General features: G+C 46.0%; 1 protein-coding gene across 10 annotated transcripts in view; it reads left to right on the top strand.

The window, feature by feature from the left end:
• Positions 1-16,009, top strand: part of CAMTA1 (calmodulin binding transcription activator 1) — a 222,024-nt gene that overhangs the window by 17,258 nt on the left and 188,757 nt on the right. For 9 of the 10 annotated variants that reach the window (XM_064678278.1, XM_064678277.1, XM_064678271.1 and 6 more), the window contains exon 3: positions 6,005-6,123. In XM_064678278.1, the coding sequence (XP_064534348.1) occupies positions 6,005-6,123 (119 nt within the window). Of the gene's footprint in view, positions 1-6,004; positions 6,124-14,090; positions 14,175-16,009 lie in introns of those variants that run through there. The other variant, XM_064678280.1, reaches the window with a different exon arrangement.

Genomic DNA, 16,009 nt, shown 5'->3' with positions numbered 1-16,009 from the left:
CCCCTTGGGTTTGGAAAGGCAGGTTCACCTGCAGGTGCTTGCACCTGTCAGCCCCAGTGCTTTGGGGTACAGCACCCACCCTGTTCCCAGGGCGATGCCAAAGGGGCTCTCTGTGCCAAGGAGCAGTCACGGCACTGAGTGAGCGAGAGCAAACTCTGTTCTCCTGAGCATGGAGCACTCACTGTCCTTCTCCAGTTGCACATTTTGGTTCAGGGGGCTGGGTTTTTCCAGCCAGCTCTCCAGCTAGGTTTCCAAACTTAAATTGTTCGCATGTAAAAAGAAAGAAGTGAGGATATCTGTGGCTAGTGGCTGCCAGCGTGTAGGCTCAGAATAAGCAAGTTCCCTGCCCTTAGCCAGTGCTTTGAGACTTCTGGGAAATGTGTTGTTGAGAACGTCTGTAGTATTGGAAACTGAATAAACAGGTGGTTTATTTTTGCTAGACCTAGCTGATAATATCCACTGCTCCTTGGCTTCATTGCCTTTGAATTTGATGGTGTAATTTCAGTGAAAACCAAGGTATGAAGGAACTGATGAGAGGTCTCAGCCAAAGGAGTTGTTGGTGATGGTGAGCAATGGTCTGGTTGTTCTGGAGCACTTATCAGATTTAACAGCAACACAATGAAAATTCACAGGTGTGAACACAAGGAGCTGCAGGGAGATGCTGAAGCAGCTGCACTATTTGAGTGCTCCCAAAGTTTGCTTTTAGGGTAGATACTTGTGTACACCTTCTGAATGTAGCTGAATTCTTCTCTCTCAGCTAGCAGGGTGCTTGCAGCAGCCTGCCAAGGTGGGAGATGGAAAGAGGGGCTGGTTTTGCTGGTTGGGGAAGGTAGACCCAGAAGTGCTGCACAGTGTGATAAGCATAGAGTGTGAGAAATAAACAGCTGGTTGTGTCACCCAGACAGCGTGGGCTTTCGTCAGGGATAATTGGGCTATCAAGCCTTCCCCAAAATGCACCATGTGAAGTTTTGCCTAACTGGTGTTCAGACTTGAGTTCAGATATAAAATGTCAAGAAACTTCTGCTATGTGAAAAGGACAAAGGAACTTGGGAGTAGCCTGTCACTGGTGGGGAGAACTGGGCCACTGATGCATAGCAGTGGTTTTAGCTGTATTTCTGTTTCTTATGGTTTTCAAAGTGTTTGTAGAGCTCGTCATAGCAACAAAGTATTTGTCACAAGTATTCCAAGATATTAAAGCTAGATTCAGTACCTTCCTAGAGGAAAACTGTTTTGTTGCTCATTCTTGATACTGCCCCCATTCCCGTGATTCCTTCCTTGTGCTTTTTGTTTTTTCTTGTTCCTCACGTATTCCCCACAGACAGCAGCCACAGCCATACATGTGCTGGTTTGTGTTGGCCTCTCACTCCTGTTGTACATTTTTTACCTTTGCCTGAACTGTTTACCCTTTCCTTGCATCCTCCCCTCAGCCCTGGGCTGCATCCCGTGCTGGAGGACTGGGAACACCTTTGCTCAGCCAGCGCCTGACAGTGCTGGCATCCTGTGGAGCCCTGCTGAGACAGCTGCAGAGCTGGACCTGGTTATCTTCTCTTAGCACCCTTAATTGATATTTAGAAATCTACTTTTGTTGCCAAGAGATTTACAACTGTAATTGTCCAAATATTGCTAGGAAGCAGACCAAAAGCTGTTGGGTTTGCTTCTGTTGCTGCTTGTTTATGGGTGGAAAATGCCAGGATCGAAGTTGAGCCATGAGAAATAGCGTGGCAGTCCTGCAGATGTTTGGATCTGGGATTTATTCCTTCCAGATGGAATTTGTTGATTTTTTCCCTGTTCAGAGGTCAGCAAGTGTCCAGGTGACTCTGGTGGCCCCCAGGTAGGGTGTCAGTGCGGGTGCATGTGCTGTGGTGCCACCCGTGTGCTGCAGGGGCACAGCTGCTGCCTCAGCAGTCAGTGGGGGGTCAGCTGGATGCCAGCCCAGGATGACATTGGGATTTCAGCGGTTTGTTTTGTACTAAAGAGCCCGTTTGTAATGTTTAAACACCTCTTCCCTTTCTTGTGAGGTAGTTAAGAAGATGGCCAACCCTAAGTTATTACTTCATAATAATGGGTTTATAAAACTTGTGTTTGTGAGTTTATAGCTTACTCGTGATATTTATTTCTACTATAGACCTGTCTGCGGATCAGCAGCTGATCAACACCCTTTTGGCCATTTCTGTATTCTCCAATTACATGTTATATTGACAAACTATGGTAGTTAAAAGGGCTGCAGGTCTAAATTCACCTCCTGGATCACCGAAGATTTAAGAACCAGTTAAAGAAAAAAAAAGGGAGGGGGAATGAGGGGGATTGTTTGGAGAGCGGGGGTAGAGCACAGACTCTCTGTGTGATTTGCTGTTGTGCACTTTAAAGTTTTATGGTCCATGGTGCATCCCTTGGGAGGATAAAGTGCAAGAAGCATGAAGAAACCCATAAAGTGACAAAGGGTTTATGTGGTATAATTAATACGGAACTTTCCATGAACTTTGTAATACTTGTACTTTCTTAATTCTACATGAGTTTCTTGTTTGCTAATAAATAAACTTGAAGATTGCTAATGGAACTTAAATTTTGGATTTTCACCCTGAATGATATATAACAGGACACAGTGTAGGCTGCTATATTTTAGTCTCTAGCTTCTTGCTGGAGTTCTCAGCTGTGGCTGTGCCTGCCTTGGGAAACATTTTTGAGCTGTGGCCAGCTCTGCACTAAAAACCCCTGTGTCGATAGAGGTTTACTGGCAAATCCTCCCCATGTCAGTGCAGCTCTGCTTGCACAGGCACTTTTTATTGACACTGGCCGGGTTTGCAGACCTCGGTGTTGTGAGTCGCACCCATGGCAAAAATAAACGAGGAGAAAGTTCAAGTACAAATCTGGATTTGCACAGTAAAACCAAATCAGTGCTGTGAGGTTCCAGCTCCTGTTTTTAGCTACTGAGGAAATTTTAGTTGGAGACAAATGGAGGAGTTTGCCTGTGGGTGTGCTGGCCATGCTGCCGGGAGCACGGGGATGAGGAGCAACGTGGGCTCTTGTTCCTCTGCCTTCACCAGGAGCCCCTGTGGTGGTGGGTGAGTGCCTCAGCTGGACTAGGAATGGCAGATTTGATTCAAGCCAAGGGACAGCATGGGGGATTTTTTGCTCCACCTCCCTAGAGATGTGCGTGTTTCATTGGAAGTATCACGGTGTTATTTGTGAGGAACAGGAGCAGGGAAGCGCTGGTTCATTCAGAGGAGTGGGAACTCTTGGTCTGCCAGTATCCACAGTGCCACTGGAAGACCAGTCCTCTTCTCTGCCCGGCTTTCCAGGGACTTTCCTCCCTGTGGGAATACATTCTGAAAGATTCTAGTGGGCAGAGAAGTGAGTGTGAAGGCAAATGTGTGTGCATCATTTGAGGCGATGAGTTTTTCACCCTCATAGCTGGTTGGCTGACTTTGTCCTTTTCCAAGGTCAAACCTGGTTTAGAGGTCACTGAATTTAGGATTCACATCCCATAATGTGATTGTTGTGTGTTGTTCTGGCTGTGTGGCTCGAGGAGTCCCTAATGAAAAGATTGTTGGATCGAGGCAGGTGGCAGTTGTTGTTTTCCACATTGGGGATTTTTTGGAATGAAGAAATGTCATTGCTAAACACAGAAGAGGGAGGCATCTGTGAGATGTAGTCGCATTACAAGATGATGAGAATGACCTTCCCTTGCTGTAATAACACAAGGTGGGAGATGCTAACAACAGGAGTTGGAAGGTTTAGCATCAGCAAGTTCTGACAAGTTCTACCAAAACATTTTAAAGGGATCTATTATCCATAGGCGCTTTCTGGATTAATAATACTGATAATTGATGACAATGGAAGAAAGTTAATAAAATGAGCTGAATAATTAGAGGTCTGCCAGCCCTGCAAAATAATGGAATGAATGATAGAGGACTTGACTGATACGGAGGTAAGGGGAAGTAATACAATTAATGTCAATTAAAATGTGTCCATGGAAAATAAGCTGATGAGATGTAACTGGGATGTAGTTTGACTGATAAAAGCAATAATGTGTGCTGTAAAATACTTTGTGCCTTAATGAATTGAATGTAGAGCAATGCAGTGTTTTGAATGAGGAATGGAAATGGTGTAAAATGAAAGCAGGGAGCGTGAAGTGAGTACCAGCTGTGGATCTGGAAATGCAGGTGGGAATGGCTGAGAGCTGCTGGCAGGGCTGCCTGGCTCTGGTCTTTGCCCCAGGCAAGTTGTGTCTTTGTGAATAAGCCCAGGTGTCACGACATGGGTGTCCGCGAGGCTTTGAGTGGCTTGGGTGGGGGGAAATAGCAGTGATGACAGTCACATGTGCAGAGCCTGGGCTGGAGAAGGGACATGGCCAAAAAGCCCTGTAGAGTAACAGTCTGAGATACTCAGTGTCCAGCTAGAAATCCTGGAATGGTGTGCAGAGCATAATGGAGAGCACCCTCTCGCCCATTTCTTTGTCAGTCCAGCAGAGATCGATCCTGCTTGACTGCTCCTTGCCCAGGAAGAAGTTGGGAAGTGGCAGCCCTGTTGATTTAGTCCAACACAGTCGCACAGTAAAGTTCCCAATAACTCAGGGAGTGCGCAGGACTCATAAATTACAGAGCAGCTCACGTTTATCATACACATCGCTGCTTATCTTGTAAACTCATCTGCTGGGCTTGCACGAGCAGTTGATTTAACAGCATGTATATTGTTGAACTTGACACATCCAAGAGTCTAATCAAGCTTTAAGAATACCAGGGATGTCTGGCTGCTGGTGTGAGGTCTCTACAATTCCTAAATCATTTCTAAGAATGCTCGTGGGCCAGGCTCTGTTGGGTTCGCTGCAGGTCGCAGGGAATGTCTGTGTCGTACGAAATTGCAGAGGAGTTTTATCATATTGCTGGCATCTGTTTAATGACATAAAATGATTAGATGTGTAAAAGGAAGAAGTTAATATCCCTTTTCTGTACACTTCCAAATGGGAAATGACTATAAATTAATTTTGTAGGGTAAAATGCCAGAGAGTAAGTGTACTGCTTGTGTGCCCAGGATCTGTCATGGGAAGTGAGAGGATGGTGGAAGAAGGCAGAAATGGTGTAGTTGGAGGGAGAACTGGTAAAGCTCTGCATTGTGGCTGGTCTCTCTTACCCTACTGCTCCAATTCCCTTTTCTGTGAGGACTGATTTGGTTGATAAACACGTGCTGTGGATGCTGTGATTCTCTCGGTGGTGTTAGAGGATTGATAGACATCATCAAGGTGCTGCTGCTGGGACTGCTGTGGGCTGGTGTGGGAGTGCAGGGGTTTTTGGACATGATTTTTTGAGGGGAATTGATGTGCCTTCTACATATTCAACAATAAAAAAGAATACTTTTGTATTCTTCAGTGTTTCTGCTTTTGAGACCCTCAGGTATGGTGAGGTAGGAAGACTTCCAGCCTTCTTTCTCAATTCCATGTTGAGGAACTACATTCACTTTCTGAGCTGTGCATGAAAAGAGGAGTAACCTGGGTTTGATTGGGTACTGTGCGTTCTAGTTTTAAATGAACTAATAGACCTTGAGTTGCATTTCTGCTGCAGCTTGACAAAATTATAGCAGGTACTGGGGCTCTGTGCTTATTTACTTGCAAATCCTGTCAAGTGTGAACTTCATTTATGACTTCCCTGGCAGGTTGTGCTGCTGTGGTCACAGCTTCTACAGCGTTTTGTCGCTATTGCTTGTAAAATTTGTCACTGAGGGAAATAATGACCTAAAATAGGCACAGGTAAGCACACACAGGCTCCTAGTGCCCAAATCCATCAAAGCTCTTCTCAAACTTTGCAACCATGAAGAATTAAACTGTATTTATACTTGTGAAATAAAGTTGCAGTTTCATCAGAAGGACATTATTTGTTTTGTTGGCATTGCAGATTGCTGCTCTTGGACAGGGAACTGGTGGGTTTCCAAGCCTTGCCATCGCTCGTATCTCCTGCTGGAAACCACCCGTTCTCCCATGTGTACATCACGTGTCTCCTCTCCTTTCTAGATGATCATGGGAACAGCAATGGCAGTCATGTAAAAATCTTTTTACCGAAGAAGCTGCTTGAATGTCTACCAAAATGTTCAAGTTTACCGAAAGAGAGGCACCGCTGGAACACTAACGAGGTAGTTAAATCTCTTACTTATACTTAAATGTACCAGCTTACTTAATGCTTATGGATTCTTTTGTGAGAGCATGCCATGTGAGCTCCAGGATACGAATTCCTTGGCTCTGGAACCTGTTCTATAAGTAATAAAGTCCTAGTACATGCTGCAAGTGAGGTTTAAGCTAGACTTGGAGGCAAACGTGGAAGCTGACTACTAGTACAGTAGGAGCCTGTTGCTCATGTGTGTGTGACTTGTCTCGGAGTCAAATCTTGTATCATCTTAATGACCCGTTTCAAAATGGTTTAAAATCAGATAGGTGTGTTTGTACCGTGCTGAACAAAGTGTTACCTTCCTGTGCATGAAGACTTCTGAACAAAAAAGTGGCGTATGTTCTTTCCTGCCACGCAGGGGCCAGGGAAATAACCAGCTTTCCTGTGTCTGAGGAGTCTTGTTAAGAACAAGACACACAGAACTTGGCATTTTATACTGAAATCCAGTTACCCTGAGCGTGCTCATTCACAGGTCTCCTGTTAATGCATCATGGTTGGGGTAATTTAAATTAAACAGAAGTATTTGAAATTTGGGTATCTGTGGGCCAAGGTGAAGTTAAAGAATTACCCAGATAGCTCTATGATCCCTAGGCTTTATTCCTGCTGGGCAGCAAGGCTGGATGTCCCATGGCAATGTGCACAGTGTAGTTTTAGTTTTCAGCAGCTTTGTCTTACTGTAGCTTTGCCTTATTTGTCAGAATCACTTAATAACAGAGGTGATCCACTTGGAGAAATGACTGTAAAACTCCAGTTAATTCTGCTTGTTGAGAGCTGACTGGTCCTGTCCCTCTGATCCCCCATTTGTAGCATCTAAACTTGTTAACAGAACCTGTGCTCACGAGTTTAACACCTGCAAGTGGCAGCTGAGCACAGGATCAAACACAGCTCACTCGTGTGTATGTTTGCTGAGCGTAGAATCAATCACGGGGAAGTTCCTGTGTGTATTTTTCAAAATTGGAGTTCTAAACCCCCTTCCTTCTGCTGTCTGGAAGTTACAGTCAGGTATCTATTTTTAATATACCAAGTACAGCGAGAGAATGAATCAGCTTTGGGGTGTTGCTGGCCTTGGCTTTTGTGTAGATGTTTTTGGTTTGGGTCATTTGCATTGAAATGTAAATTGTAGAAAACGTGGTTTGTGGTTCATTCTGTACTAACAGGGGCAGGGTATCGAGCAGTGGCAATTCCAGTGGCTCTGACAGATGAGGTTTGGTCAAGGACAGTTGGGAAAACAAGGTCTTCATAGGTTTGTGACACAATGATGCTCTTCCTTGTATTGGAAACAGCTGCTTGGGTTTTAGTCACGTTCTCTAGTAGTGCTGCTGTCCCAGGGCAGCCTTGGGTGCACTCCTGCATGCACAGCTTTGGGCAGGGCTGGTGTGTGGAGCTTCCCTGGGCACGGGGCGTGGCAAAGTTCATCATACAGCTGAAAACTGTTATTATTCATGAGCAGGACAGGGTGCAAACAGGAAAGCTCTGCTCGGTGTGGTATGTTAGGCTGGGAGCTGAGTTTGGGAGCGTGGTCTTCCTCATAAGAGACATGTTGGTGTTCCGGGGAGTGCCGAGCGAGCGGCTCTGCCGGGGCTCGCCCGAATGCTGCTGGGGTGGGCTTGTCTCATGCTGTAATTCTGGAAGGATTATTTGCTGATAGTCACAGGTCATCAACGGGGACATTAAAAGCCAGACCCAGCGTGCTTCTGTCATTTTGAATGCCAGGTTTGTCACTCTCCTTTGTATCCTCTCCTCCCAAATCTGTTACTGTGGCTGCCACTCCACAAGGAGGTGGAGGTGGGTTATGGCTGGTGCTGACACTGTCAGCCTGTGTGGTGTGGCCGGTGCAGTTTCCCTACTGAATTGTTTAAATGGAAGAGCTTTTCTTATGGTCAGAGAATTTTGGCCTCATTAGTTCAGAGGGGAAAAAAAAAAGGCAGAATCTTATGCCTAGGTGAAGTCTTGGAAATTTGTGTTAATTATGGGGAAGGAAGGATCTGAGCTTCCAGATTTTATTGCTTCCCCACTCCCAATCTGAAAGCTTAATTCTGTTCGCTGTTATAAAGCTTGAATTTTTCTTAGGGTATAATTGAATAATAACATCAGACTACATTCCTAAGGGGATACATTTTTTTCACCTGATACACAGGTGTTCTGCCTGTGCTGGTGAAGGCACAAGTTATAAAGTAGAGAAGAAAAAGATGTATTTTATATGGTGGTGCTTCAGAATCTTTGCACTAATTTTGGAATACCTGGTTCTGTGTGTGAGGTGTCTCCCTGACAGGGAGGTTTAGTAAAAGATGGAAAGGAAATGAAATGCTTGAATAACTTACACATCTGACCATGTGTGTGACAGTGCTGTCCTCCCTTAAGCTCTGTGTGTTTCGGCAGCCGCGGGTGTCCGTGGGCTGTGAAGTGTGAGTGCATCGGGGGGGTGTGGGGTGTGGGGTGTGATATGCATCCTGAGGGAAGGGGGGGGCCAAACCCCCAACCCTGCCATGACCCGGCTCCTTTCCAAAATCCTTAAGCATTGCTTTTTGGGCCCCTTTGCATGGGGATGCTCCAAGGAAGCTCAAACACAGCTGTTGCCTGCCTCTGTGGGGCCCTGAACGGAGCACAGGCGTGTCCAGCCGCTGGGGAGGTGGGGTGGGCACCTGCTGTCACTGGGCCTGGGCTCCATCAGCCCCGTGGTGCTGCCGGCACAGAGGTCAGAGAGCAGATGGGGTTTGTTCGTTCCTCTGCCGGGGCATCACCATGGGAACACTGCAAATAACTTTTTCTGAGCGCTTTCATCTGCAGGTTGAGGATAATGGTCAGATGTTGCTCTGGATTGGATAGCTGGGACGGAGAAACTGTATCCTCTGAGAGCTGGATGGGTTGTGGTTGATTTTACAGGTAGTAAAATCACGTGCTGAGCAGCAAGAGAAATGGAGCACTTAAAAATGCTTCAAACATGTTATCGAGGTGTTTGCTTTCCATCAGAGCATGCATTTGGAACTGAAATGTTTGATGGAAATACATTTACATACCAAGATGTCATCTTGTCTTAAATCAAGTTTATAGCAGTTTCGTATTTTCTACTGAAGGAAGTGTTCCTTCTAATTCAATTTTTTTTACCAGAGATAGAAAATCATAAGTTTAGCCAAGCAATTAATTACAGATTTAAATTTTAGAGATGCCTGTGAAGGTGTGTTGTGCTTATTTTTCTGGCTCTGGGAGAGGATAGAGACAGGGTTTTATACAGTTTCTCACCTTAGGACAAATCAGTTAATTGCTAGAAAGTTTGGCAGTGCTCTGTGCATGTGAGGGAGTTCCTCGCTCTCGGGGTTCAGTTGTCATTCACTGTGAACCACTTCAGGGTTTGTGTAATGCAGATCCAGTTTGGTGTCAGTGCACGGATGGAGCAAAGGCTTCCCGCTCAGTGTGCTGGCAGTGCACCTCGAGCGGGGATTTCAGGGCTGGGTCTCTGCTCCCCTCCATGGGCAGTGGGGCCGGGCTCCCAAAGCACTGAGCCAGTGGCCTCTGGCGCCCCAGCTGAGCTCCTGTGTCCCCTGATGGAGGTGGTAAAGATGTCTTGGCTGCCTCATTACCCACTAGTGGCTTCGGGCAGCAAGATACATTGTCCGCAGGAGATGCATCCCGCTGCTTTCTGTCCAGGGACCAGGTTGTCTGGGACGAGAGAGCTTCCAGGGGCACTGGGGCTCAAGGATGTTGGAGTAACCTTGTCTCTGCACAGTGCTTGCCAGGCACTGGATTGCGGCTCTGAGCAGAGATGCCGTTCGTTAACAGTTGGCAGACGCAGTCATTAATCATCCTTGTAAACACTTAATGACATGGTGGGAGAAAGAAGAAAAAGTTAAACATTGGAAATGTAAAATGCTACCTCAGGCTTTGGTTCCAACAGTATTCTCTATTTATGTTCTCTGCTGGGAGAAGCCCAGAATTTCCATGGTAGAAAAAGCAGTAGTAATTGCTTCATGAGCTTGGGCTTGTCTGGAGGGGCACGACAGAACTGCCCTGCTCTCCGGAATCAGCCAGCATCCACGTTTTGCAGCTTCCAGGCTCAGGTATTGCTTGGGAGAGTATGCAAATAATGCAATTATGAAACTCTGTATTTTGAGCGTATTTAGCCTAGGAAGAAATTCTTTGCCTCTGCTGCCCTGGGGCCCGAATCGTGTGTTCACTGACATCTCGATGTGCTCTGGCGTCCTCGCTTTGCTCGCACGACACTGACATTCTCCTCTTCGCTTGACAGAGAGTTATTTGCCATCTTTTTTCTAAAGCACAGAGAAGATCTTGAAGGTTTGGAGAATTGCCTGAGGGACGTGAGGGACCCAGACTGAATGAGGAGCGAGTCTGGAGCCTTTGGGCTGGCTGTGATGCTCCCAGACGCTGGCAGGGAGGCAGGAAAGCGATAGGTCCCTGCCCCCTGCCACTCCAGCTCTCCTTGGGCCTGGCACTGAGCACTGGTCAGCTCCTGTCGGCCCTGCCCTGGTACAGACCTGGCAGCATGGCTACTGCCACTGCTTCTTTTTTTTTTCTTTTAGTGCTTTTAAGTGCCTTTTAGAATTGACTCTTACAAAAAACCTCCTCTGAAATTATGTGCTTTGTTTACTGTGCAAAGCAGGAACATGCTGCTGGCATTGCTTTTGCAGTTCCTGAGTTGTGTGCTGTGAGCAGGCTGGGGACTGAGCAGAATCAGAAGGTTACCCTCTGGTCCTGGCAACTAGGAACAGAAGCAGGAATACCTGCCATGCTGTTCATGCTCAAATACAGAGGGATTCCTCATCTTCCTTTTCGGGAAAACCTTTTTTCCCCTTCCGTTTGGTTCATGTGGGCACTGCTGAAAAATGGCTGATTTGGCAGTTCAGGGCAGTGTCAGAGTACTGGAAACAGAGTGGCTCCTGTAAAGCACAGCCAACAGATCAAATGGAGGGTCGGGGATAATGCCCTGCCCTCCTCATTTGTTTTTGTTTTCCAAGTGAACTCGATTGAATTAATTAACTTTTTTACACTTCATGATAGCCTAAAGAAAAAAAATTGCTTCATCATTAGTTTTAGCATATTGTACACAAAATATAAAATGGTCGTGGTATTTAACCACCTGATTGTTTGCCATTAGTAACCTGTCAAAGTACTGCTGAGTATTTTTGAAACTCTCTAGAGATTAGTTTGGAGTGGAACTGGTCTGATGGAATTGTTTTTTTTTGCTATGGGACACCTCTAGGTCCTCCACTAAGAGTGAGTTGTGTAAATGACCATAGTTCAGCAGCTGTAGAGCAGCTCGGAATCCTTTGTCTGTCTTATGCTTAACACAAAAAAAAAAAAGGGTATTGTAGATTGGTCTGGGAATGTGGGAAAATAAGGTGGAATATTATTTCCTCCAGTTGCTGGTATGCTTTTCCTAACCTGTGTCATCTGTTGCAGCTCATCCTTGTTAATCATGTGTGGTTACCCTGAAGTGTAGTATCAGAAGAGAAAGTGGAATCCAGTGTGTGGGGAATAAAAAGTTGGAGTTATTAATTACAGCACCCTTCTTGAAACGGGAGGGAGTCATCAGAGTGCATTAATTCAGTTAGTATTTACCTTTTTACCTACAGGAACACCAGTAGTAGTGGTAGGTACCTCTGCATCATGTATCTGGGTTTCTGGCTTGCCCAGCGCTAAAATACTCACTGATGTTACACAAGTTATACTTTGTACCTCATTTTACAAGGAAAATGTTACAACAAAGTCAATTTACAAAGTCAATCTCAGTCTCTCTGCCAGGGCCTGGCATGTGCACACACAAAGGAGTTGGTTCACTTGGCAAATGAATGGGAACCGAGGAGATTATATTTTGTAAGTGATTGAAATCCTGTCATCTTGATCTCAGGTTTGCTGCTTCCGAGGGTGGCTGTTGCATTTAGAAGAGAAAAATCAGGGAATCAGGTGAAAAATTAAAACTAGATATGAAGGAAAAATTAGTGCCAATCAAGGGGAAGGTTTTCTGCAGGGGCAGTGCCTAAGAAAAAGAGGGAAAGCGGTCTGTTTCCTGCCAAAGCAGTGATCACTGCGGGGAACAGTGTCCCGAGGAGAGTGGGAGGGGGTGGAATTACTGCGGTGAGGGAAAGAAAAACCAAGGCTTTGTGGATGTGGTGTCAGTGCTCTGCTGTTGACAGACCACAGGAGCTGTTTGGCAGCACACAGCCTTGGGGCGAGCCAGCCACCGAGGAGCCCTGGAGAGCTGCACCTCCTGGGAGGCTGTTGTATTTCCAGGGGTAAAATGTTCCTGGAGTTACCTAAAACTCATCTTTGTGTTACCTGAGAACTAGTGAGGGAGCCCCACAGTGTTGGTGTGCCCCACGGGAACACCTCTGTGGGATTCCTGAGCTCTCAGTCTTCCTGGTCACACCACTCACGTTGGTGCCTTCGGACTTAATTAGCTGCTGAGTCACTGCAAGTCTGTGTCTGTGCTGTTGAGTGAAGTCCCTGGGTTCCCAAACTGCTTTCCTTCACAGCGAGGTCATCTGGAACACCTGCAGTGTGAGTCGTGGTGAGAGGAGCCAGCCCAAAAAAACGGTGAGAGAACAGTGGAAACGTGGACTTAACTGGTTTGGTTCACAGAAACTGGAATTGAGAAATGTTGAAAATAATGGCAGGAGCCGAGCTTTAACTCCAGCATGTGGCAGTAGCTTTAGCAGGAGGTTTTGTCAGACACTGCTGCTGAGGGGGAATATGGACCTTTCTGTGTTCTGCAGTGTGTTCCTCACTGTGACATGTGTGAAGCAGGAGTGATGTGGAAGGATGAGATGTGTTTTCTGGAAAAACATCCAGGCAGACTAGATCCTTGCACTGTATGTCAGTGTTACATATGGTGGTTCTCTGACACTGGGGGCTTCTTTGCCTTGCAAAGACAGAGGTTTGTGTGGCGATTTTGTTTCTTGGCTTCAAGCATTGGGCTGGTTTGGTCCAGATAAAAGACTCCCAAAAGTTAATGCCTTGCCAGGCAGGGGGAGGGATGCTGGATTGAAGAGGGATGCAATGCCCTTGGTGGTTGTCTTTCTCCAAAAGTTATCTGATGTAAATATTACGTTCTCTGCATAAATTTATTATAGATAATTGACTGCATCTTGCTTGGAAATGGGTACCAAAGGTTGTTTTATAGCTTCTGTGTAATTGAAATTCCAGGAGGAGAGGCCTTTGTCTTAGAAACCACATTTGAATTACTTTTTTATTGTAGTGTTAAAGCAATACATTACAATGCGAGGGGTTCAGTGTGCACGTGTGTCACTAATTACCAGATTTCCACAATCACAGTGAATAGAGGAAACTCTTGGAAAAACGTGTCAAGCTTTCCCTGAGAAGCGATGATCTGCCAGTTGCATTGACAGCCCGTGTGTTCTGACCCCAGCAGAGCCTCCCTGGCACAGCTCAGTGCCCGTGTGGGATCGTGTGCTCTGCCCTGCAGCCAACACAGCTCGGGCTGGGCTGCCTCCTGCCCTCGGTGCTGACCAGCTGGGGCAGCAGGAAACCAGCTCCCCAGTGTGGAAGTGGGGAAATTGTAGAAGCCTGTCTGCAGGGAGGTTAATAATGACAAGCCGAAGTGGCTGGGAGCAGGAGTCATCTGGTGCTGCCAGGGTCAGTGGCCACAGGAAGGGTCAGTGGCCACAGGAAGGGTCAGTGGCCACAGGAAGGGTCGGTGGCCACAGGAAGGGTCGGTGGCCACAGGAAGGGTCAGTGGCCACAGGAAGGGTCAGTGGCCACAGGAAGGGTCGGTGGCCACAGGAGGGTTGGTGGCCACAGGAAGGGTCAGTGGCCACAGGAGGGTTGGTGGCCACAGGAAGGGTCAGTGGCCCCAGGAGGGTTGGTGGCCGCTGGCGCAGGCCTGGGTGTGGAGTGTGGGAGCTTTGATGTGCTTCCATAGAAGGTTCTAGTTTTACTCACTGAAGCTCCTTTGTTTTACAGAGATCTTGATGCAGACGCCCTTTTGGATTTCTTTTTAATAGTGTGTGACCCTTCATCTTTGATCCCTTGACCTGCATTACTTTGGTAACCATTTCATTTTTTTAATTTCATTTCATTTTTAATTTTGGTGTGTAAGCTGTAACATTTCATCATTTTAAACTGTAGTGTTCTTTGACCTCCCCAAATGTCTTTTTTTTTTTTTTTTCTATGAGGATGGGTAATGTTGGCTTTTCTTGAATAAACATTGTTTCAGTTGTTAATAAACTGTGCAATTTGTGTTGGTTTTTGCTTCTTTTAAGTTCAACAGTGTGTATGTTGCCTGTATAATACTTTACTTTTTTTGATCTGTGTTCTCCCAGTACGTAATCTAATTTATTTTGATATTTATGTACATCTTCGCTTTTCATTTGCATTTTTTCTACAGTTCTTTTGTTCAGTAAAACCCGTGGCCCATCCATGTCCCCTTCAGTCACATTTTGATAGTCTAAAGTAACCATGCGAGTATTTCAGATACTCTTATGAATAAGAACTATTCTTTGCTGTTGAAATTTTGTTCCCTATCCTGAAGATAACTTTTCCTAAGCATCAGCTCCAAACTGATAGCTGTTTTAATAAAAGATTAGGCTTTAGACCAAAATGAAAATCTCAATTGAAACTCAATTTGCATTTATTTTTCCATTATCTTTGGAGCCCAAAGGGAAGTTATCGATGCCTGGAGCTGTGCTTTAGGCACGGCTGTGCTTAGGGAAGCAGCATGGTGTGTACGTGGGATGGCAAAGCCCCCAAAGCTTAGTAGCTGATTCTTTCCATTTTCCTATTGAAAGGGAACCGGTGGATAAGACAGATTTTGGCCAGATTCTGGTTTTGTCTGGTAAATGATCATGTGAAATCCATGGAGCACGGCCCACTGAAGTACACATTACTTTTTAAGTGTCTCATTATTTTATTCTCTAACATTTAATGCTGCAGTTTTCCTTGCACACAAATGAAGCTTCTAAATGAACACTGAAGTGGATTTAGGTCTTCTCAGAGCCTTGTTGATGCTTATAAATATATCATTCATTAGAACTACCGATTAAAATTGCAGCGAGCTGTTTACATAGTCCCAGTGGGCTCTGCCAGTGCCTGGCCTTGGGAGGAGCCTGAAGCCCACCCGAACACCCAGCAAGCTCTGCTTCCCTGTCTGGGGGTCCTGCTGACCCCCAGGGTGGAGACTGAGCTGCCTCCTTCCCTGTGAGTGCTCTGAAAGGCCCGGGGGATCAGCCCCAAGTTCTGTGTGAGCAGCAGGGATTCACCGTCATCACCAGAGCATGGTCCAGGAAGCAGCTGGTTTGGATTGGCATCCCTGCTTGAGAAAGGTATTTCCAGCACTGATCTCTGTGCTTAACCACAAGATCCCTGTTTTTAAACTGCCTTTGTGTGGCAGAATTGCCTGTTAAAATAACATGGCAGGTCCAGAATTCACAGAATTCTCTGCCCAGCCCCTCCACATTGGTGTGTGAGTTTCTCTGACCCCATGGCTACAAGCTGTGCTGGACCATCACAGCCTGCATCAGTGCTTGAAGCATTCAGGTGGTTTCTTGCTTTCCCCTCCTGTTCCAAATTTTAGCTATAATAGTTTTTGGAGACCTGGAGTCATCAGTTCTGATACACAGACTGCTGCTCCTCATCGAGTGTGTCTGGGATAGCTGGAATTTGGCTTTGGCTCTGGGTTTAATGCTGCCTGTCAGCCTGATAAGAAGGATCCTCTAGAAATCATCTTGAGCTATTTCTCCAGTCTCCAGAAAAGGGTTTTTAAAACTGAGTGGAAAAAATACTTATTTTGCTCAAGAAAGCTCCTTGAAGACTGTTTTTCTCCTCCTTGTAACACATCTTTTATGTTGGCAGCAGTTAGATGTGAATGCCTTGACTTTCCGGGG

This window comes from Pseudopipra pipra, chromosome 22 (genome assembly GCF_036250125.1).
Source record: "Pseudopipra pipra isolate bDixPip1 chromosome 22, bDixPip1.hap1, whole genome shotgun sequence".
NCBI lineage: Eukaryota > Metazoa > Chordata > Aves > Passeriformes > Pipridae > Pseudopipra > Pseudopipra pipra.
Note: the sequence above shows the minus strand (reverse complement) of the source record. Positions and strands in the feature narration are given on the sequence as shown.